Source organism: Neopelma chrysocephalum, unplaced genomic scaffold (assembly GCF_003984885.1).
Source record: "Neopelma chrysocephalum unplaced genomic scaffold, ASM398488v2 Primary Assembly neopelma1_25, whole genome shotgun sequence".
In the NCBI taxonomy this organism is placed as follows: Eukaryota; Metazoa; Chordata; class Aves; order Passeriformes; family Pipridae; genus Neopelma; species Neopelma chrysocephalum.
The window spans coordinates 24,946,350-24,971,610 of NW_020897694.1; the positions used below are offsets into that span (position 1 = coordinate 24,946,350).

Consider the following 25,261-nt stretch of genomic DNA (forward strand, 5'->3'; position numbering starts at 1 on the left):
TCAATCTTGTCCAGTTAAGAGACAGCAACACAATTTTTTGGTACAGTTTTCAGCTTTAATGTAAGAAATTTGGTACAGAGCAAGCAGGAGAGGAAAAGGACTGAGTGTTCCAGTGCCTTCTGTCAAGGCTGCCTTCATGACATGACATATATTTATCTCAAAAGCCACAGAAATCACAGCAAAATTGTTAATCTATAAAACTAATTCAAGTCAGGATCAACTCACCAAGTCTATTGTTTTAGCCTTTTTCTTCGACTCATCATCACACCAGGTTTCACACCAAAGCCACTCCTGAGGGAGAGACTTAATGGCTACTTGATGAATCATATTATTGGGAAGATCCTGTATGAATTTTGTAAAATCATAAATTAGCACTGAACGTAATGTAACTGGTTATCATGCAGCTGCTTAAAAGTAGAATCTTTGCCTTTTACCCTTACATTTTCTTCTTCTTACATTTCCTTCTTAGTGCTCACCTAGTTCTTTTTCAAGTAGATTCAAAACTTAGTCATGCTCATTTTGATGCCAATTCCACCTCTCATTTACTAAGCAATTTTTTTCTTGTACTTACATCTGTCTTTCCTTAGCTTGACATAACAATACTTCTGTCTGATACGCGTGGTTCAGATACTGCATGTCATACTATAAATACTACTAAAGAGCAAAACTTAAACCATCTCCCCATTCCTTAAATTTGAAAAAAAAATCCCTCAAAAACCATATAATGCAGGATTACACCACTACTCTAAATTTAGACGACTTCTAGGAAAATGGATTCCAGAAACATGAGTGTGAGAAGGAAAAGCTATTAAACTGCTATTCTGGCTACCTTCCTTCCTTTACTTTTTTTTAACCTGTATTATACAGTCAGGTACTCTCACCAAGAAAACTCCAAATGAAGATCTTGCTGAATGTAGGGAGCAGCATTTACAAATCAGAAAAACCTCAGGCAGTCATTCACTGGCCATAGTTAAAAATAATAGGTGTAATTGGCAGATCCATTTGTGAACTCCCTCACATGTGCAACCCCTACATTATATTTTAAAATAAATGTCAGTAATGTGATAAGTATTAGTCACATCTTATTTTGCCAATTCATGTTGCTAAATGTGACAGAATAAAACAGCACATATTGCTGCATTATGAAAGACATAATTTATTTCAAATATAGACATTCAAATGTAAGTATATTGAGAGCCAAGACATTAAACAGTGAAATGCTTTAATTTTTGAAAAACTTAAATTCTACAAATTTTTGGAAGATTAAAAAATGGTTTATCACCATCTCAATTTCAAAAGAAGAGAGACTAGTTTTCTGTTGTGCCTCTTTGACTTTGTAAATGAAATCACAATTCCTGAGTTACTACAATTCCTGAGTTGTGAATTTACAAATTGTTACATGCAGCAGAAAGTCAGCTGCTAGTGCCAGGATTTAAAGTAAACAGAAGAAAAGAATGAATTAAAAAAAAAATCTAAACAAAATTACTGTATTGGAAGTCTATTTTTTATGATGTGTAATTTTTCTCCCTAGGAGTTTTATACTCACTCTCCTTGGCATTTAAAATCACAATTTTCCCTTCCATCTACTTCTCTTTTGTGGTTTATATTAGCATAACCTTAACTACCACCCATGAAGGCAGCAGTGCTGGCAGATTAGCAAAGAGCTGAGATTGCTTCTTCTTTGAGAAAAGCAGTGAGCACTCCAGTCAGGTATTTAAAATAAAAATAGTAATAAAAAAATCACAGTGCATCCTTATCAGTAGATGAAAACTCTCCAGGACTCAAATACATTGCACCGTGGTTTGTATTTCTAGGAATATTGCTGTATTTTGTGTAAGTATTAGCAATTAAGACAGAAAGTAGTTCCTATCAATACAGTCAGAAACCAGATTAGTACGAAAATATTACTTTGAAATATTTTTCCAAGTAATTCCAATTCCTTTCTGCCAAGATTTAGCTACCTCAACATCTGCTCCTTAAGTGGCTTTTTATTTGATCCAAGAGTTGTTATTATAAGAGATATATGCCACCATGTATTGAAAATATAAGTATCTTAAAATAGAAAGAGACACATGTTTAACATTTTGAGAACATTAGATAAATCTCATTACTATTTCTGAAAATCAGCATTATAGTGGAATGTACCCCGTACCAGCTTCTGAATCTTTAAAGGTCTTTGTGAAAGACAACTTGCACATATGGATATGACTATGTTTGGAGAACATACAGCTATATCCCATCAGGACTAAGTGTGATACAGGGACACCAATTCATTCCATTGTCCAGAAAAAGAGAAGTGAAATATGGGTGTTGCTGTTATGTCAGTCTTTTGCTCTTAACAATTACAGCTAAAGGCTGCTCCAACTCCCTGTGTCCAGTCTACTCTGAGTTTTTAGTGTAGCTGTATTTCCACTTTTCTTTGTCCAGTATTATAAGAACTGCTATTTTCAATTTTTACTTTTATTTCTGGAAAAAAAAAAAGCAAGTGGCAATAATGTCCTTATGTAAGAGAGAGAAATTTGCTTGCAGAGCAGGGGGGTGGAAGGCAGGCACTGAGAGATGTGGGCTTTGCTACCGTGGGATCCCTTTGCTGCTGTAGGCAGGTAAAAACCTTTTGTGCTTTAGGAATTCCACAAGGAAAACAAATAAAGCAGGGACAATCTCACTTATGAAGCCTTCTGAAGTTCACCCAAAGTGAGACATAAATAAGAAATATTATTGACTCAGGCAGAAATGTGATGAGCTGTTTACTATCCATCTTCTATCAATTTAAATAACCTCTACTACAGGAAAAAAGTAATAAATTTAAGTACGTTATGTTTACATGGGATCCACTTACATGCTTGTGACTGCACCCTGATGTACCTCATTTGAGTTTAAAAATTGTTGGAATTATATAAATAAAAGACTACAGCCAGCACAGGGTGACAATGTACAGCAACCAGAGTGCCTTTGCAGTTAGCTTACCAAAAGAAAATAAAATTTACATTGATGAAAAAAAAGAAGAAAAAGGAAAAAGCTCTTGCCAAATAAGAATATAATTACCATTATCAGAATAAAGGTGAACAGTTCTCTATGTTTTTTCCTCATTTTTTTCATATTAAACAATTATTTAAAACAATAATCATTTAGTGTTCAGTTTTCTGAACTGTGCTCACATGCACACCTGAAAATGTGCTACAACAGCAGTAAATGGCAAATAGTTTTGGAATTATATAACATACATGTTGAGCTACACAACAATTCCATGCAATTTGAGAAAGATAAAGAAAATAAACCACAAATTGCTTAAAGCCATATATACCTGATCTAGATTTGACAGACTGTTTGGATCTTGACTAAGAGCCTGGTACTGGCCCCGAAGTCTGTCTCCAGCTGCAATCTTTCTGAACGTCTTCAGATCCACAACATATAAGGCACTAAAAAGTTTAAAAAAAAAAGAATTAAGTTGTGGAGTTTCACCTTCTTTTTGATAATATTAATAAAAGTAACAAGAAACTAAAACATGTTCCCATCCTGAAGGAATATTTTTCTTAATTAAGTGGCTAAAGCTACAGCAGAAAAGTGAAATCAATATGTCATCAGAATTCATGCCTTATTCATCTCTTGCTGAGAATGACTGGAGGGCAATTGGTTTTGAAAGCCTCAGTGATCAATATCAAGACCCAGATTTCAATTGAATGCACACACTGCACAAAAATATGTTATCCTACCTAATATGGTATTTCCTTTTCCCAAGATGTGATGCCCAGTATCCTGATTTCCAGAAACGGTACCCATCCATTTCCTTACGGCTGTCACAGAAAGGTGTGTATCCATAGGGAGCTCCATTTAGATCTAGATCTCTGAGTTCTTTCAGGTCACTTCTCACAATCTAAATAAGAATATATTTATTTCTACAATTTAATACTGTTTCTAAGGTATGCATATGAGGGCAGGTATTGCAGCAAGTTTCACAAAGTTTTATTTTAATTAAAAAAAACCTGAGACACTACAACAGCGGAGTATAGATAAAATATTCCACTGGAAGATATTTACCAAATTATTCTTCAAGTTAAAAAGAAGTGTTTATTATCTTATTAACAATGGTCATCTGTGTAACACATTTAATATGTAAATTAAATAAACCAGGCACAATATTTTTTAATTCACAGACCAGTGTTTCTGGTTGCCCAAGACTAAATTCCTTAATGAAAAAGCATAACTTTTAAAATCTACCAAGCATGTCCCTTTTAAAGAATCCTTCCTATTTGTTACCTAACTTGGGTATTCCAAAATTATTGCATCATTTGAAAAATCTTTGTATCGAGTGATAAAGTACTTTTAAAAATAGGTTATAATGACATTTTACAAATGCCCTTTATTTACTGTTCAATCCTTCTCCATCTAATTTATCAGTGGTAAAAAAAAGTTTTAGCTATTTGGGTGTAGAGAGAAATCCTTACAGCAGTGAGGACAGACAACCAGTGTTACCAGATGGTGTATCCAGATGAAACTGCAGAAAGTTGCAGTTTGCATTACTACACCTAAATTCAATTTATTCTCAAGCTTTGGAAAAGGACCAAAATACATTAATACTTGTCCTGACATATTTAACAACCTTGTGATAGACTTTTCAAAGCCTCATCTCTTGGAGACAGCATTTTGTCTTTCAGTATATTATACAATACTCATTCCTGAGTGAAAGACTGCATACAAATTTAAAATAGAGACAGGATTAATCTTGACAAATTTCAGCCATCTCGAAATTGTTCAAATGGTCCAAACTAATCCCCTCAGACTCCTCGCAGAGTGGAGAAGTCCTCTCACAATCAGTCCAGAGACTGATTCACTCCAATACAGTTTCAGATCACACTCACCTCTCCAGGTGCCTTTCTCTCTCCACAGACAATTTAGGACAACTCAGAGTAGTGAGACTCAATGTCCACATGACTAAAGACAAGTGAAATTACTGCATTTCACATTCTGCAGCACCACTGGTTCTGTTCATACAGCTGCAGTAGTCTTACAAGACCAATGTCTGAATAAATGGTCATAGGGGATGAGACTGCATCAATTTAAGCCCATATGAATTCCTCATACATTTATATACCATTATTTTTTCTTACCTGGTCAGCATCGACAAATATTATTTTATCCACAGCCAAAGGGAAAAGAACATCCAAGAAAAGAATTTTGTAGCCCCAGATAATTCTCTGTTTTTCTGTCTGTTGATAAAGCCAGCGGGGCCACTTATACTGTACTAACTCATAGTTGAAACCATACTTTTTAGCCATGTGAGGAATAACATCCTAGAAGAAAAACAAAAAAAACTATTAGGTGCACATATATGGGACACAGAAGGACTCAAAAGGAAAAAGAGTGAGTGGTGCAAAACAGTTGTAGCTGTATTGGCCTTACTGACTACACAGTTTATTACTCTGAAATGTTTCTTTAGTTTTAGCAGTATCCTCAGCTACACCAGTAGTAAAAGCATTTTATGCAAGCTTTTGGAGACTAGCAGAAGAGAATAAATTATTGCAATTTATCACTGAGCTTTGCATTCCACAAGAGAGGAACCTTATACAGAACACTTTTAAAACTATTAATATTTAAAACTATTAATACTTAAAGCTATTTAATCCACTCAGAGAGCATTTTCCACTGTGAAAATTTAATTTGAATTATATAATTATTCAATTGTAATTTAAAAAAAATTATTTAAAATTTTAAAGAAAAAAAATAATAAAAGATAGACTTTTCTCCTACCTTAAATGTAGGGGAGAGGTAGTTTTTCAGAAACCAAAATTTAACTGGTGTTTTTGTATGATGTAGGACAGAAAGCATCATAATTCTGTGGAAATATAAGTCTATAATAAACAAACAAATACACACAGGTCATTAAATTACAAGTATAATTTTCTTTTACCCAACTTAAGCAGAATTTTCTATCTATTTCTAATTAAAAGCCTTAAAGAGCATGTGTTCAACACTGTTTTGAGATGGACTTATTTGATCCACATTGGCTAAGCAACAGTAGAAGGAACAATTTCAAAAGTAGATCTATTAACAAGTTTTTAATTTTCAGAGAATGCCTGACAAAATTAGAATAATGATTAATACCTTATATTAACTTATGTAACCATATGTGCATATAGTAAACCCATAGTTTGGACTAAAGACAAATAGATACAATTCTAGATACAAGATTATGAAGTCACTTCTGTTACATCTTTATACAGAGAGGCTGTACTTCATACATGAAAGATAAGGAGAACGTTTTTTTGTCTTCAAAGAATAATGGTACTTTTGAACATTTGTATGTTGAATCACTTTGTTCTTAAGCAAAGAGTAATTTAGTCCTCATTGTATATAACCTATGTATTGACAATTTATTATTTTATTTTGTTTAAAAAATCAGTTTCTTTAAGCTGCTTAGTGCTAGTATGAAAATTTAGTGTATTGTGAAGAAATTCTTGTTTCCCTTTTACCTTTCCTTACCTTAAAAAACGTTCATATAAATGGCCCGAAGCAACAGAAAAAATGTTAAGAATATCACTTTTCTTTTCCTTCTCTTCTGTTGGAATTTCTTCTGAAAATCTAAGAATTATTATGAATTATTATATAATTATATATTATATAATTATATATTCATATATATTATATAATTATATATTCAGCAGAAAAAAACATACTAAATTATCACTAAGCTCATAAAGAATCAAAAGTAAGAAAATACACAAAAGAAATACTCATCCTATAGTAACCAAATACACTCCCACTGCACATGCCTATGATACCAAAATCTTCTGGGAGCAACATCTCATACCGAGTCACTCAGGACAAGCAACGGCACAACTGCAGACTCCAGTATTTTCAATCAAACAGAACCCAAATTTGACAAGAACTCCACATTTTATCAAAGTAAAAATAATCAGAAATACATGCAGCCATATCATCTTGAGAACTGGTAGTTTTTAAATTAAAACCCAGTTATTTTCCATTCCTCATCCACATGCATTCTACATCAGAACAACGAATTCATATTCTTGAGGTGAAGAATGCCTGCATAGCCCTCGTAGGTGGTTGAGCTGAATATATTCCCTAAAATACAGACTGAACATAATACAAAGATGGTCACACCAGAACAAATCACATATTTAACTCACTACCATCCCAACAGCAAATGGCAAGCCTGAGGAGTAGCAGCCTTTACCAGAATACCCTCATAACATTCAGTGGTCTGTGATGATAGGATTTCCTGAGTGGTTTTCATAATACTTGCTGAATTCTTCCTTAAATTAATCCAATTACTCTCTCTATAAGCTAACCTATATATTTCAGGTACATTGTCCAGAGGTTTTCTATTTCTGCTGCACAGCATTTAGTGCTCGTTTTGAATACCAAAGTCTACCAGGATTGGTTTTTCACATGTATGCCTTCCAGCACACACAGTCAGGACGTAATGGCTGCAGTCTTCCTCAAGCACTGCTTCATTGATCTCAGAACTGCAAAGGCTGCCTTAGCCAAATACGTTACAGTATGGTTTGATATTGTTGCAAATTCATGTCAGTAGTCTTTTTTTTTTTTTTTTTGAGATGAGTCATTCTTCACACACTTAAATTGCATGAGTCACTCCTATTAACTTTTCTTCTGGTTACATCCCTTTTTAAAGTATCCTTTAGAAAGTAAAAAAGAAGTATCCCTCATAATCTTTAAGAACAAATGAGACAAGTCTCAGATTTCCAACATATTCAAAAGAGTTCATATCACTCCACTAATATAAAGCTGAAATCCTAGAAGGCTGCAATGTAAGTCGTGTGAATGATCTTTTTGAGAAAGATTATTCACATTCTTTTCACTCAGCCATGGTAAGAGCACAGTTGTACAAGTTCAGGACTATAGCAAATGCAGAAGAAAGTCAGTGGAGCAGCGCTGACTGCACTGTATGGCATCTCTAAAGATGACAACCTCCCAACTAGCACCGAACTTTCACTGGCTAAACAGACTGCAGTTCACAGTCCCAAGCAGTCAGTCTTCATTCTTCTTGACTTCTTATCTTGTTTCTTATCGTAGTGACAGCAGGACCAAAAGACTCTCAAGTTCTTTATAATGCAACCATCATATGAAAAAAAATAAAATCAGGTTTTCATAAAAGAATCTTGAAAATATTGATTATGAAAAGATCTACAAAAAAAGCAGAGATCTTCCAAATTGAACAAGCTGCTGGACTGACCTGTAAGGTCAATGGGAAAAGCAGTCAATTGGGAAAGGGCTGCTCAGTTATGAAAGGACTTGGGCAATGGTATGCATGTGTCCCATGTCAGAGAACACGTGATTTCCTCTAATGAGTAATGTGCTGGTGATATTCTTTTCATTTTGGGATAACAAAGAGGAAGGAAATTCCTAGACAGCAAGAGGCTGACAGAAATGGCAGGCCTCACATCATGCCCTTGAGCCACAACTTTGAATCAACGGGAAGAAGAAATAAACTTACTGAGTGAGGGGCTTCAATTGCCTAGCTAAGCTCTGAGCCTGATGCACACTGATGAACCGACCAACTGTGGTAAAAGGCAAGACCTGAAAGATTGAGAGATCTCTGGCCTCGTAACCTTCTTAGAGGAAGCTAAGATTTTGATCACCGCACATACATTTTTTGATGCAGCCAATTAGAAGTGGGAAGCTTGAACATGATGAAAAATTCTTTTATCTAACATCCTTCTGAAAAGGGACACCTTTGTGCAGAAAGGTGGGTCCACTTCCTTGACCTGTGACTTCACGAAAAAATTTTTGAGAGTTGTAGTATAGTAGTCTGGGAGGGTTTCTGAATCTAGTCAATATGGGTATAAATTGAAAGAGGGGAAATTTAGGTTAGATATTAGGAAGAAATTCTTTACTGTGAGGGTGATGAGATCCTGCAACAGGCTGCCCAGGGAGGTTGTGGATGCCCCACCCTGGCAGTGTTCAAAGCCATTTTGGATAAGTCCTTGAGCCACCTGATCTAGTGTAAGACGTCCTTGCACATGGTGGGGGGTTGGGACTAGATGATCTTTAGGGTTCCCTCCTACCTATACCATTCTATGATTCTGTGATACTGTACGAGTAAAATCTTCTGTGGATAAATGGTGATAAACATAACATCAGCAACAGAGACTCAATATAATATCCAGGTACTTGTGGTACAAGAGGTCTTTCCATGAGAGATGATAAAGCTGAAACAGAACCCAGTCTTGGATCTACCAAGAGACGTGTGTTAGAGGATTAACTGGGGTCAACTTTTTACTAGATAAAGTAGAACTGCCATGCCTTCTCTTTATTTTCATTAACAGTCTGTGTCTGAGAACCATTGCCAAAGCTACTGAAAATGGAAGAAAATCTTTTCTGAGTCTTGCTCAAAACAGCAAATTAGAAATACTACCATGTTATTAGCCCCAAATGTAAAGCTTGAGATGTTTATTGCAATTACTTATAGAACTCAGACTTTAAAGTAAAAGGTATTTTAGTGACATATAAAAACATTTCTTGAGATTTCATAAATAATGTTTAGCAGCAGACAAGCACCATCAGCTTGCTTTTTGATGTTTATTTTCATGTATCTGAGTACCACACAACTGGCTGGGATTTTAAAACTGAGATTGATTCCCTACTCCAAGAAAATAAAAAAACAATGGAGGAAATGAACAGGAACTAGAAATGCAAAGAAAGGATTAAAAAAGGAAGTAAGGAGAGGTACAAGACATTGTAGCTTTTCTTTCCCCTCCTTGTATTTATTATTATAAATCCCTTGAATAGCCTTTTTACATATTTGTGTCACTATCAAGTAAGAAACACTTACTTGCTGTGAGTAATAATAAACATGTGCTGGAACAGTTAAACTAGAAGCAAATTATGCATTACCTTGTAACTGATTCCAGATTTCCATATTTTCCTGTTCCTTCTGTAAGGAGATCTTCATTCATTTTATCAGGCTTTTTCTGTACCTAGTCAGTAAAATAAATGTCTTTGTGTAATTTAGGAAGTTGGTTGATAGTAATTACTACTTCAACTGTGATATCTAACTATGCTGTACTAACAAGCTAGAGCTGGACCAACTCTGGACCAATTTACTTCAGTAAAATACTTACTGAACTGCATTGAACTACATACTTTTAAACTATGTACAGAACTTGCTGTATTAAATGGTGATTAATAAATCAAACAGCATGTTCAAGTCCTCTGTACTTCTTTATGCAAACACTAACTACAAGTGTGGGGAATTCTATCTCATTTTCTACACTCATGAGTTTGTGATCCAGCCATTAGCTGGCAGAAGTGTAGCAGGGTGTTGCACCACACAGTGGAACTTACCTGAAGGGAAATTGTCATTCTCATAAGCCCTTCACAAGGAGAAAGTGACAAATTTGTCACTGAAACATAAGCTCTCCCACACAACTTGAGCAATTTCTGCTGTCTTATCCAGGTGCATAATAAAGTCTCCAAATCAATTTCATTTGCTGCTTTAATTTCCTTGATTAAAATAAACCTAATTGCTTTTGAAAACCAAATCGCTTCTAAAACCCTCAATGTCTGAATATACTCAATTCTAATCATATTAATTTCACATGATCATACTGTCAAGCCAATGCTTACAGATTTCTGTTCACACTACATCAGGAGCCTTTTTAGCTAATGGTCCTGAAGCCTCATCCTACACATCACTGAAGTGATTCTGCAGTTCAACTGAATGACAGACCTTACATATTCTAGCTATAAGCTTAATACGTGCCACCTCTCACATCAAATAATTTTCTTATTTTAACCCAAATGGCACCCTTTTATCCTTTTTCTGTGGTTTAAAGGCAGGCTCATCACGTTCCAGAGTTTTACACATTTTCTCTGGGTTCTGGAAACTTTCAGTTACAAGACTGGGGAAGAGACGCATGTCTGCGGTTTTAAAAATTCCTCTAGTACTTATATTTACATTGTTCACTCTCCTTCTTAATGTCTAAAATTATGATACAATGTACCAAGGAAATCTACACAGAATGTTATTTACAAAATCGAGGAAAACATATAATACTATGAGTCTCTTTCTCCTGAATATAACTCATGCTTAATTAGCTCTTTTTGATGCAGTTTTAAGAATGGAAGTAATGTAATTTCACTTACACAAATTTGGTAGCTTTGGGTAAAATTCAATACACCTAATTTTAACTTCCACTTTGGTATCTAGACTTCATAAAAAATCCCTCTCCCGTCACTGGAGAGAAATGAACGTGTCAAGAAGTGCTCATGTTGCTGGTTTAAATACATATATAAGCTGGGATTAGTAGACCTTTGGACTCTCTCTCATTCTGCTATGCATAGAGGGAATTTAAGTCATCTAGACTAGATATTTGGACACCTTGAGCTAGATGAGATAAATCTTATCTATGTTTAACTGCTATTTAACAATCTCCCATGCAATTAGTATAACCTGATTGGATCAAATTAACTACATTAATTTGCACATCCTTCTCTTTAATTATACAAATTCTAAATTATATATTTCAGTATACACCTTTCAATTAAATATAGCCTAAGACATGTAAGCATAAGCCACATTTCATATAAGGAAACGCTGCATACATACTTGAACTTTGATAATTTTGCTTCTGAAGTTGTTTAATACCACAATAACGTCTGCCAGGTCAGCAACAGAATCTGTTCCTTCATGGCTGTGAGGAGAAAAAGAACCCATGCAAATGTACTGTCTAATTAAAACATGCATTGTTACTTGCGTTTAATTAGAGTATAAGGTTTAGAATTGCTGTTATTTATAGAAACAAAATTTCTTCAGTTTCACCTAACTGTATTTTAACATCATAAACTTTCTGAGTTTTAAGCATCACTAGACATTGTCCACAGTGGTAGCCCTCACTTTTTAATCTGGATTTTCACAGGGAAATTTATCAATCAATGAAAAAATGCAGCAACTTGGAGCTGAATATGCTATTATGTATTAAACGGGTATATATTACATTCAAACACTAAACTAAAATTTATTTTTCAAATATGGAAAATATCTTAGAAATTGCTGTGCAATGGCATTAAATGTACTTCTAAAATAAACCTGCTTTAAAAAGTATAAGGAAAGCTTCATCACAGTGCTAAGATGGTAAAGATTGGCTTTCAGCTGGTTAGCTTTGAAACTGTACCCCTAAAGACATGGTTGTGCAAGCACCTCATGAACATATGCCCCACTGAACATCAGCTTAAAGCCATTCAGGCATCTCAAAACTGTACTGCAGTCCACTAAGTAACAAGTATAAAAATGTTGCTGTCACTCTGTGATACAGTAAAATAACATAATTCTCAATTTTTCGAGCTTTTCTACCTCAATAGCCCATATATTTTTCCTTCAATCTTTTCTGTCTTTTAACAATACTATGTGGTTACCTCTTGCTAAGGCTGTGCCTACAAAAAAGGGGTTTAAAAAAGTAATCTGCTACCCCTTAGGCATCATTTTTCCCCCTAGAAAACAGAAGTATTTAAATCTTGTTTCAATCTCTTTCATACCCCTTACCTAAAAATGACAAGATTTTATACAGTTATATGAATTTTCTATTTAATACATTTTTGTATTTGCCTATGATCACCTAGTTTCATAGAAATGGCCTATTCTTGCACAAAACAATGTTCAGGATTATCTTGACTTTTTTACTGTGATTTAGTTGTATGTTCACAGTTTTAAAATATTGCATTTATGCACACTCAGTCAACAATGATCTTCTTATCACAGGGACCTAAAGCAGTCAACAGGCACAGATCTGCATTTTAAATAAACTGTGCCATTAAAAAGCATTAAAATAGTACAACTAGATCCAAACACAAACTGCTGATAGCAGCAGCCAGCCCAGTGTTCCCATTTTTGCCCTCAGTTTTTACACAACCAAAATTTTCTCTCTTATTCACTCAGTTACCTCAGAATCTCTATGCTATGAATTCTGTCGGTAGCTCTGCAGCTCTGATGAAAAAGATGTTTACATAGTGTTTACAACAAAGTGTTTACAATATTCTCAAAGTGTTTGGTTTGGATGTAAATTTAAAAACACTGTTTTGTCTCCCTAAATCTCTTTTGGGGATCCCTCACTGTGGGCTCCATCTTTACCGAGTGCCAACTGTTTCACTCCGCACAGCCCTCAGTTTGATGAATTTCTGTCAGTATGAACAACCTTTTCAAATGCAAGCAAAATGTCTCGTATACTGGCAGCACTATAACATATGTAACAAAAACTACTTTATTGTTATATAATTGCTGTACAAAGCTAAACTTCTCTAGCAAACTACTTACGTCACAACTTTAAAATGTTTCAAAACACTTAGGTGCTTTTAATATAAATACAAATAAGTATCAATATAATATAAATTATAATTTTCAATATGGGGAACAAAAGCATTCAAGTTCGACAAATGGAGATCCTTAAAGAAACAAACAGAAAAACTCCTTGGCCAAATTATAAAAGATATAACTTTCAGCTATGCAGTCTGCATCAAAGTCTAATAAATTATATCTACCTGCCGTTTTAAAAAATGAAGTCTTCAGCAGGATTGTATATATAACTTTAGATATAAACTATTTTCTGCAGCCTTCTCTTGTAATACTTGCTTGTTTTTCCACCAACTTCACAGAATCAAAGTTTCAATAATAAGCAGTGCTCGGACTATTGCTGGGTACAATAATTTTCATTTGAATGATCCTTGTTAGAAGCAGTGTTCAAGAAAACAGAGGCAGCTTTTTCAAACGTTGTGTATTTACAGAAAGTAAAAATAAATTACTTGCATGTCTATTAGATGCAACTACAGGACAAGCAAATAAGTATTGAGATGTAGAAAGTGCTGTAACTTCAAATTCCTGTATTTCTCCTAAAGCTGCTATTATAATGTAGGGGCCTGTGCCTCAAAGAAAACAGATCATCTCACATTTCAACAGGAGAGGACATTACTAATATACAAGGATGGAAAATATACTGCAATACCTCTTGGCAAAATTCCATCCTATCAAATAGTTCCCCGAGTTCTGATAGCAATTTCATACTAATAATACTGATACCTGTAAAAGAAATACCAAAGATCCTGGTATGGCCTCCCAAACACACTTTTGCATTTGTACCCTAAGCATGTAATTATTACATGGCATGTAATAATTAAATGAAATAAATGCTACTGTTTAGATTCCTAATCAAGTATTAGTTTTCCTGACTTAGCTGAGCTCAATTAAGCCCATTTGTATTTCTTCTTAGGGAAAATCAGTAATCTTACAAAACAGCAGATGATTTAAGTTTCCCTTGATGCAGCCTAAAACGTAGAATGGTTTTGTTTCATTTTGTTTAATTTTATAATTCAACTACACCTCATTACATTATTCTTTTAACCATGCCATCTTATATAAATCACTTTTTATATCTTAAGAATTGAATGCTAAATTAGACAAATTATATAGCCACAGTGGGTGGAGATTAAGTGAACTTCTTAGGGTAAAGAGACTATACTTTTCTGCTTTTTCAACAGATTGTGAGTGGTTTCTGGGGGGAAAAAAAAAAAGAAAATTCTAAACAAATAGAATGAACCTAACATTCCATTAAGATTTCTCCCTGTAACACTGAAATTGATGTATTAACTAAATATTCAAAACCATAAAGAGGTTAATCGAGTTTTTTATTTTTTTTAATAGTAGCTGATGAATAACAACAAATGGAACTATGTATTCCTGAGCTCCAATAAGAAATATTTCATAGGACATAGGCTTGTTTCAGGTCACAGAATTACACTGAAGGTAAAGAGAGATAAGGGGAAAAAAAGAAAAAAAGAAGGAAGAACTGAAGTTGAAATAAAATAAAACAATATTGCTCCTCTAGAAGGGATTTGATCTAAAGCTTCAAGAGGAAGCCCCCATATGCTACAGATCCATGCTGTTACATAAAACATGAGAAAGATGATTCTTTCAAGGAATAGTTGGAATGACGACTAGCATATCTTCCTTTATATGAAAATCAACCATGGAAATTACAGATTTAGAAGCCATAGAAATGCCAACTAAATGTCAGTTACAGGAGTACAACTTTCTTTCCATATACAGAGGTTTCTCCCAAGAGAGGGAAATGTGGTGCAGTCAACATGCAGCCAGGGTCTTGAACTGAAGGGTGCTTCTATATTTTAAGGTGAAGGTGTAAACCACAATGATTCTTAGATGACTTAGACAACTAAGAAACACTCAGAATTACTTGAAGAAAAATAGTCTAGAAATGAATATAATGATCCTATATAAAAAAAGATGCCTCCTATCAATAAGTCTACATTCAAAGGCACTCTCGGGACTGAAAAAAAATGATGAAAGGGAAATTTTTGGTACTTCCTCCAGCTGATAAAGACACTGCTGGAGCGCTAGCAACAATCCACTTGACATATTCTTGGAATTACATATTCAATATGTTGGGAATGTCAAAATATTAATCAACAAAACCATGAGTGATATTTCTACAGAATTCGGTGTGAACAGTTGTATGATAATGTTAACCATGCATGGAACTAACAGATCAAGTGTCTGGTAGCTGTGCAACTGTATAGTAAAAGACCTTGCTTGCATCAAGTCCAGCTGAGCAGTTTAGGCTTATTACGCATTAATATATTCAAATGCCTTCAAAAAAAACACATGAAGCCATCAAGTAACAACTTACTATCAGGAAACAAAGTATCTCTTACAAACTTCAAATCATCATTTGCGTCTTGTTCTTTTTTGTAATGCTATTTTTGCTCATTTTCCTTCAGTATTGTCAGATCTTTTCCAAATATGTTGCACTTTCAGATACTTTTATAAGTGTGTTTCCAAAAGATGGATTAATACTTACGAAAAAACCTGATAAATCTCTTCAGATCTTCCTTTACGCAACCTCAGTGTCCAAGCGCCTGGATTTGCTTTCAGCTGAAAATATCCCTATGAAAAAAAGACAAGCACTTCTTCTGTCTGCATTTCAGACTCAACCATCTACATACACAAAAATCAATTATCCAACATTTATACTAGCCCTAAAGGAAATGTGTCAGTGATGCAACCAACTATCACCTTTCCTGCATGTCCATAATAACGTTTTTATTATTATTAGTGCTCCATTCATTTCTAACTGAATTTGACTTGCATACAAAAAAAATCCATCAAGGACAGCAAGTAAGTGAGCAGTAAAGAAATAAATTACTGAACGGACCCTAAATTGAAAACCTTCTTTGAAACTTAAAATTTTTGTCCTGAACAACTTTCTGTGTCAACACAGCTCCTTTCCATTTTAGGAACACTGCAAATAGGTATCACTGTGTGAAAGTCAGGTGGAGCAAGCTTTGAAATGTGAGGAATCATTAAAAGTTTCATCATGCCAAATATCATCTCCTGTTGAAACCATATCAGTATTTGTGTAAAAATCAAAGATTCATAGTTTATTAATCATTTTATTCCTTGTGGTATAGTACTTACAAAGAACAGAGAACAGTAGATAGGTAAGAGGTCTTATTCATCAAAATCCTTCCCTATCAAATTACCTTAGCCAATAGGAAACAAATCTTTCACTTCAGAAATCACAGGGTCTTCTGCTCTACAGACTGCCAAACCAAAAAATAATTACTTTGCATGATGAGGAATTCTGAAGTGTGGATATGTCCCATACAGGCTCTAAGCGCTTACCTGAAGGGTCTAAAATAGGAGCCTTCTTTTGCCTGGATCATTGTGTAACAAAACTAGTTATTTTAACCAGAATGTGAATCATACCTTACATTTGTCAGTGGAATCTCCATCGCAACAGAACTACTTCCTACCATCTACTAAAGGTAATTAGGCTCCCAGTTTAGGCAGGGTTAGAGCCTAAAATTAGGCCATAGCCAAACCTATACTAAATCAGAAGAGGAGCAGGAGGAAAGTTCAGCAAATTAAAGATGGTCTCAATTCCAGGATGTCCCTGTTACTTTTAGCATTACTAAGCTTGCAACACAGAGAAATGGATTTAAAGAACAAGATGCTCATAAACAATTCTCACAGAATGTGCAATTGTAATGACTATTCGTGTACTTAACACTTACGAGGTTGGCCATCACAATAGTATCAACCATGACAGGATTATTCTTTGTGCCCAAAGTGAACTGTAACCCTCGAGGAGGTTGTCCAGTTGTCACATCAAAGCAATGCCCTTCAAGCAATATATATTCCAGTTCATATTCTGCTATAACCGCCCCTTTTACCTATGGAAGGAACATTTCATCATTACATTACGTCATTTAACCGTGTGGGAAAAAGCAACATATTACAGTGACAAACATGTTGTATGGGATTTACCCCAACTTAATTCAAGAGTCAAAAAAACCCAGAAAGGTCCTTCCAGAAGGAACTTCACTCAATTATAAAACAGGTATCCAAGATTAAGGGGAAGGATCACTGTCTGGAGCTACCTTCTCTCCACTGACTGTTGAGGAAGTTGAGGCATCTCTGCTTTGGTAAGGTAAATCCCAACTTTTATTTCCACAATACACCTTCCAAATACACTGTTTTGGTCAATCAAACACCCTCAATATTTTGCATAAGCTTACTGACCAAAACAAATCTAGTGACTTTGAAGATGCGGGATTAAAATATAATTAAAAAATAATTAAAAGAACTGCAAACTAAACGAGGGTGAAATACATTTTAACCTACATTAAAGAACAGTCATATATTCAGGTTTATTTGAAGATTTACCTAGGTTAATCCTATTACTACTAAAAATATATATAAAAATAAAAAAGAACTAGGAAGTTACCATAAAGAATCCTTTAATTGCTTTACTTATTTTTCTAAACATAAAGCTTAACATAGCAGGTAAATTGCCTTGACTTGTACTCTGCATTCTGATTTTTTTCTTTCATTGCTTTCTTTTAAGACTTGTCTTTTTCTTTTTCTAAGTAAGAGAAAATGAAAAAAAGACCATGACAATAGAAATGGTAAAATACTGACTAATCAACTACCAAAGAAAATATTTCTGGAGAACAGACACACAAAAAAAAAATCTCACAGTATTTCCATTTTCCTCTTGAAGTAGAAGGTCCAACACAAGTTTTATAGTGTTTACAAACTATTACTTACCTCCTGTAAATGAATGTTATCGAGATCACAGGAACTGTTTACTGCCTCTACCAACCAGCTTTCTGGAGTGATCATGTTTAGAGTCAAAAGAGGCGATTCTGGCAATTCCAGGAATTTTGCCACAGGTTCAGAAGGAAGGTGTTTGTTAATTCCATAACTTAATTCTGGTTCCAGAACAAACCGATAGAAGCTGTTGAAAAAGAAGCATTAGAAAAAATATTTTTACTAAAGTACAAAGTTCCAAACATGAAGTTCTTCTAAAATACTTTAAAATATAGGGAATGTTTACCAAATTAATGAAGTTTAGAAGCACAGTAGTTCCCTATGCTTTTGGAATACCATCAGAAAATACCAACAGGAACTCAAACGGGCTGGTAGATGAGCACATCTATTTGCTTTTGATAATTCTTTGCTGTGGAAGTGCATATTTTCCACTAACATTCTAAGGGCTGTGAAGATGAATACCCAAGAGGTGCATCTGAACATCTTGACTGTGAACAGCCTCCTATTCTCAGAATCTGTATCACTGAACTAAACAGAGGGACTAATCTTTATTAAAAGAAAAGAGTCTTTCAGAACTGCTCCTGACACTAGCAGAAGCAAAGACAGAACAGAAGAAAGGCAGTGGTCTCTCTATTCCTCTCCAGCTCTTTACCCCATTTATTCCACAGCTAAAAGTTATCCCAAGCACAGGAAAAGAGCCAGGCATTAACACCTGCAAAGTGCCCAGCTTTAAAAGCTATCATGACAATGTTCACACAAGATACTCAGAAGACTGATGATTCAGACACTCTTGCAGTGTAAGACATGAGTAATTCCTCTCAAACTGAAGAGAAACTAAGGACTTCCATTTTGTGGGCAAGTGATTAATTCTCCAGCCCACTGGCTAAAGGGCAGGCACTACCATCTACCTCTCTCATAGGGAATTAGTAATAAAGGTATTAAAAATAGAGGTGAAATATCTGCCAAAGAAATGGTTGTGCTTAAACATTTCTCCTAGAGGGAAAGGAATCCTTTCTGGGGAATTAATTTCAGTGTAAATGTCTATCATTAAATTAGTGAATTGTTTTCTACAGAGGATTGAAAGAAACTTCAGTTTATGGCAGTACTTTCAGGGTCTAATATTCTTTCTGAAATATAGTGAGATCTCAAATGCAGACTGTACATTTATTCAGATGAATTTCATTATTAAGTGTATTGAATCTGTAAAATTCATTACACAGACAGTGGGCTGTAAGAAGGGACCAAGTTAGGCAGACCATCTTCCTTTACGAGTTTTCACAGGCATAAAAGACTCTCCACTGATTTCTCTGAGGTCTGTTTATAAGAGGTGCATTTGATGGACTGGATCACTTCCCTGTGATCTCATGCTCAGAACAAAAATTTTTCTTAGAACAAATGCAAACTGCTAAGGTAACATTCAGCGAAAAAAGAATCCAGAAACACAGTGAAATGGTATTTTTTTTAAGGGAATATACACTCTTAAGGCTGTTTTCCCAAACTGAGCAAGATCATAGAAGAAAAGCTATAAACTACTTACCTCTTCAGTGGCAGTTCTGACAGCTTAGATTTGCAATTCAAAAATAACCTGAGTTTCATATTGATAACGTCCTTGAGTACCTACAGAAAAAAAATCTCTTTAAGAAATGGTTCTTGGTAATCACCAAACCTTGAAAATAAGCCAAAGTCATCCTTGCGACATCCTGTAATTTCCCAAGTTTCAGTAGAAATCTCAAATTTTTTAACGTTCTAAATATATCGGTCTATTAAAGGATGTTGTCAGATATTCCAAATAAAGATATGACCTTTCTAAAACTGCATGATTTAGCACATGCTATTCTTGATAGTCAAAATGTTAATGTTTTCTCCTAGTGATGCCGTTTTTTGAAGAGCAGCTGTCCCCATTTTCCAATACTTGAGTAAATTATATTATCACCTTTCTTACATTGTGTTTTCTAGAAGATTTTAAAACACTTGAAGTTCTCTAAGTACAACACATACCTTTTATTCAATAACTTGTCTTAAAACAATTACTTTCACTCTCATTAAAATAGTTGTATACAGAAAATTGCCGAATACAGAGAATTATTTTAATACTTAGTTACTTAATTTTAAAAGTCAACAATACATTAACAATGTATTAAACTATTCAATGAGGTTTCTTCATCTGTTTATTTCTAAAATACTAATGTTCTGGATGATTTTACATAGGCACCATAATATTAGGACAATAGCTTTTTCTTAATTTAATGAGCAATCTGTTTTGTTTAAAGCTAACGTTATTAATTTATTTAAAGCACCCAAAAAAACCTTTATCAAGTTATCTTCATTTCTGTGGTTTCTGATACAGAGTGCTTATCTGAAAGTATAAAGCATCTGTGTCTAAATTTATGGATATTATTAGAATAGCCAATAAGATATAAAAGCTAAGTTAAAATATTGATACCACTGAGGCTAAAACCGAAAATTGTAAGGGCAAATAAATTGCGAACAAAGCAAGACAATGGTCACTGTTAAATTTCTCTTTTATTATAACTGTATTTTTTCTTTCCTCAGTTCAACCCATGTCTTACGCACATTCTTTACTACAATGCTGTAACTTTACATAGCCCTAGGGACCTGTTCTATTCCTAGTTCCTCATTCCTTTGTGTCACCTGAATACCATCACTGGAAAACTACTGAACAAAAAATAAAGGCTACGGAACAAGTGAAGAAGCAAGAAACGGGAACCCAACAGCACTGGAAGCATAAGAAGGGAAAGTATTACATGACGGAAGTTTAAGACCATTAAAATAGAGGTCCAAGTGACTCAAATATCTATAATTCAGAATAAAAATCATGATATAAATGTATTGGACTTCACCTTCAAACAACACAAAACCCTCATCCCATTAGCAAGAACGATACTTCAGCAACCTGCATTGATAGGCTGTTGTGTGTAGAATGAAATGACCCTACAAAAGGCTGAGGTATCATCCTAATTCATCAGCTGACCATGACATTGAGTACAGTAGCAAAAAGAATAATGCCATTCTTAATTAACATTTCAAAGGAATTTAAATAGGAAATGACAAATAAGAAAATAATGCATTATTTCTGTGTTTTTCAACAATTCAACTTCTGGAATACTGAATTTGGTTTTTATTTAGGTCTTATGAGGACACCAAAAGCCAGGACATTAAAGTCAACACATGAAAATGGTTATAAGATTGGAAAGCCTCTTTTATAGGACACATGAAGAGTTCAGTCTGTTTACTTTAAATCAGAAAATTCAAAGAAGAGCATGTAAATTTAGTTCACAGAACATTTCATACTGTAAAAAGTGGCTGCATTATTTCAGTTTACTAGGTCTGAAAATTATTTAAGAGCAAGATCTATTATGCATATGTAGTCACTTTGCAAAACACTTAAGTTACCACAACTCATCTGAAGAGCATTAACTCACTAAACCATGATTATTCAATCAATCACGTGGAATTGTTTGTGAACGTCACCATAATACAATGCATCTACACTGAAAACAAACTCTTATAATAGAATCTTCAACAGAACTGGCAAAATAATGAGAAGATGAATGCTTACAGCAGGGATCTAAATGAAAATCCATAATGCCAAGTCCAAGTCAGGTTACTTACTCAACTGGAAAAGCTCAGTAGAAGCTCCAATCTGCACTCAACTACTTCATAATATTTAAATTGGGAATTGATTAAGAAATTATTTCTACTTCAAATACTAATTGATAAAAAGAAGTCCCATGACCCATGTTATATAGGAAATCAGACTATATTATCAAAAGGGCTCCTTCCAGGATTCCTTTTACTTTAGGGATGGAATAAGAGTTTCTCTCTGAGGATAGAATGAATAAAGGAAAAAAGGCAAAAGATAAGTGACAGGAAAAAAAGAAAAGGTTTGATTTTTTTCTCCACATTTTTAAATTACTGGACACCTACTGGAACAAGAAAAAAAAAAGGCGGACGATCCTAAGAGTATGTATAATAATTTTTCAGCTGTTTTTGGTGAACCATGAGTTAAAACCAACACAACTCTGATTTTGTCCTCCATTTTAGCAGAAGGAATTTCTATTTTTTTCACATCACCTTAGAGATCACCTTCCAAACTTCAGGACTAATTAGCCATTCCATATATTCTGCTAGGAACTTATGGGGTCCAATCATGGTTAAGTTATGGCAGGTATTTAAATATTTACTGTAGACAGTGCCTGTGCCTTATCTGGAAATACTTGATGCTCAAGGCTGTAACAAAACTTTTGAAAAAGGGAAAACACACATTATATGGAGAGTGCTACCTGCCTCACTCTGTAGAGGATACAGAGCAGTTCTTCTGGTACAGTTCAGTATATATTTTAAAAACAGACAGAAGCCTTTACTCAGCTCTCATTCATGATCTAACTCATACCTTGCCTCCATCCTTAAATTGCCAGATTCTCAGACTAAGCAGTAAATTTTAGATTACAGTTTACCTATGCCTATTTACACCCTTCTCAATTTCAATTCCACTTAATCTGAGTAACTTTTTATTGATATTAAAAAAAAAAAATACCAAAAGATTTCTCTGTAGAAAGTGACACAAAGTAATATAACCTGGTTTCACCAGGGAAAAAAAAAAATCATGGCATGGACATATTCAATGCAGACTGGGCAAGGATCATGTGTTTGCCATGGTAGTTACTACACAAATTTTGCACAATGAATGGTTACCAAAAAAATAGACTTGGCACGAATCCAATTATGTTACTCAAAAGAGGAACCTTTAAATACAAATACATCCAGGTGCTTAAAGTTTACAGTATTTAAGTCACCTATATATGCAGCAAGATAATCAGAAAGGCATCCATTTAAGAACTTTGAATTTGGGGCTTGCTGTATATGTACGCCTGTTTTGTCTCTACACCAGGATGTGGTGGCTTTCCAGATAATTATATATATTTTTAATATACAATTTCCAGGTTATTTTTAATTTTTTTAAAATATTATTAAAAAGTGTCACCTACATTAAAATAGTTCTGGTTTGTTTACTTTCAACAGCATTTTATTATTCTCTCCTAAGGGTTGGCTTCTTGAATAAAACTAGAGCTCCTGTGAATCAAGTAGGATCTGGGATAGCTGAACAGCTTGGTTCACCATGGGAGTCATTTGCCCAGGCATGCATGAGGGAACCTGTTGTGCCAGGAGGAATGAAGGCTTCTGGTCTGAACTGCAAGGTTCTTAACGTGATTTATACTCCTAATATGAACTTCTGGCTAAATGGAGAGTTTCCAGTCAATTTCAACATGCAAATATTTTCATTTGGTAATACAAGCTTTCATTTTAACTGAGAATAGTGAAACGAAAGATCTCATTCTAGAGAAAAGCTAGCATTTCAGTGTCTTGAAATATCAGAATTTTCATGAATCTTTTAAAACATTTTACTTTGCTTCACTATTACATATGAAGAGAGAGTGGATGCTTCAACATTTGACAAAAAAGGGTATGAAAAGGGGAGGGGAAAAAGCAATGTAAGAATTTACAAAACTTGCATAATTACTGAAGAAAAAAGAAGATAAAATGGGATGCACCAAAAATCAAGTTACAGGCTTCAGAACTGTAGCAGACCATAAAGTGAAGACAAAATTTGCATTTTTATGGGAAACTATAAAGGAACCTGAGGCAGTGATATTCTGCAGTAGGTGAAAAAAGAAAATCATTTCAGCAGCTATGTTTTTAGGACCATTTCTCTTTCGAAGATCAATAGCTACACACAGTGGAAGACCATCTAGAAATACTTGGTAGCATTAATCAACTGAGAAATATCCCTCCAAGAGCAGAAAGGTTTATAGTCCAATCTTCTTATGATGATATTACAGGTCAGATTTAGACCCCCTCAACTGGGTAGCTTGGAAAACTAAGGTGATCTGGTTTAATAGAATGAAGCATATGCCTCTTAAAATTTTGAGATGGGAGATTCTATTCCTCTGTATTATGTAGACAATCTCCTCCTTTCCTTCTATTGACTATAAAGAGCACTTATGGACTCACTTTTAAGAGGACTGGTGCATGGGGCACATGAACTTTACTTGTAAATAAGGTACTCACAATGATGAATTAGGTCACCCCCAACTTTTTTACATGAATTAAAATAACTAAACACATATTTAAAAGAAAAAAACCCCTAAATTTTGTTTAGCCTTTTATTATACTGTACATGAAAATTAGAACAAGTTTAGTAAAAATTAAACTACAAATATGTAAATTGAAAGAAATTACCACCATCTTACAATCAATAAATGAGAGATCTTCTGTGCTTCTCTTGTCAATGGATCCACAATAGCAATAACATCATAGAATGGTTCATTTTGTTGGGGGTCGACTTTTACTACGCTGTTAAAAAAGTATCAAAAATATGAATTAAAAATGAAAACTCTGAACTGAATTTGTGGAAATGACAAGCATTTTTAGACATGAATCTGTAATATCAGAAGCACTTCAGATTTTACTATTCAAGAAGACACTTCCCTCATTTCAAGCAGTAATCATGATTGCTCTCTGTGATATCACTAGGGAAAGCTAAATGTGAACAGAAATTAAAAATTTAGCATTGATCTACGTAGTTCTATACTGGTTATTGATTAGATACATTCCCCACAACAAAATTAACAGAATAAACCATAGTAAAACTTGGAAAAATATGGCCTTTTTGTCACTCATCTACAGTTTCCTTCACCAAGATCTAGAACCATCAGATGAGACAAGTGCTGGCAGTGCTACAATTTAGGAAAAAAAAAAAAGAACCAAGAAGTGGGAAAAATGGCAACTGAGAAGTGTGAAACTTGACAGGATGGATTAGCTTTATGCATTCTAGAAAATAATTTAGTTTGATAAACTTGATTAGACTAAGTCAAGGAGACGTTATTTAAAGTACTCTAGATTGACAGGAAGGAAATATTAGTAAACCTCACTTTAAAAATGAAAAAAACCAATGTGCTGTAAACACACAAAAGGGACTATCTGAATTTATTTTCCACAAAAGGTATGGTAGCAGCACAGTACTGACTGCTACTAGTCAGTAACTAACTTCGACCAAGGTGTTAGCCTCTTAAAACAGGCTACTACTGATTTTACTCCTATTTTCAACAACAGGGACAGCCCACCAAGCACAGCACACTG

The 25,261-nt window shown here is 34.4% G+C and overlaps 1 protein-coding gene across 4 annotated transcripts in view; it reads right to left on the reverse strand.

Moving 5' to 3' along the window:
- UGGT2 (UDP-glucose glycoprotein glucosyltransferase 2) overlaps positions 1 to 25,261 on the reverse strand; it is an 83,398-nt gene that overhangs the window by 2,674 nt on the left and 55,463 nt on the right. For 2 of the 4 annotated variants that reach the window (XM_027674648.1, XM_027674650.1), the window contains 13 exons: positions 24,373 to 24,475; positions 19,638 to 19,717; positions 18,098 to 18,287; positions 17,062 to 17,220; positions 15,846 to 15,931; positions 11,591 to 11,675; positions 9,877 to 9,959; positions 6,481 to 6,579; positions 5,749 to 5,833; positions 5,109 to 5,291; positions 3,714 to 3,874; positions 3,305 to 3,419; positions 226 to 342 (listed from right to left, as the gene is read on the reverse strand). In XM_027674648.1, coding sequence (XP_027530449.1) covers positions 226 to 342; positions 3,305 to 3,419; positions 3,714 to 3,874; positions 5,109 to 5,291; positions 5,749 to 5,833; positions 6,481 to 6,579; positions 9,877 to 9,959; positions 11,591 to 11,675; positions 15,846 to 15,931; positions 17,062 to 17,220; positions 18,098 to 18,287; positions 19,638 to 19,717; positions 24,373 to 24,475 — 1,546 coding nt within the window. Of the gene's footprint in view, positions 1 to 225; positions 343 to 2,491; positions 2,963 to 3,304; positions 3,420 to 3,713; positions 3,875 to 5,108; positions 5,292 to 5,748; positions 5,850 to 6,480; positions 6,580 to 9,876; positions 9,960 to 11,590; positions 11,676 to 15,845; positions 15,932 to 17,061; positions 17,221 to 18,097; positions 18,288 to 19,637; positions 19,718 to 24,372; positions 24,476 to 25,261 lie in introns of those variants that run through there. The other 2 variants (XM_027674649.1, XM_027674651.1) reach the window with 2 other exon arrangements.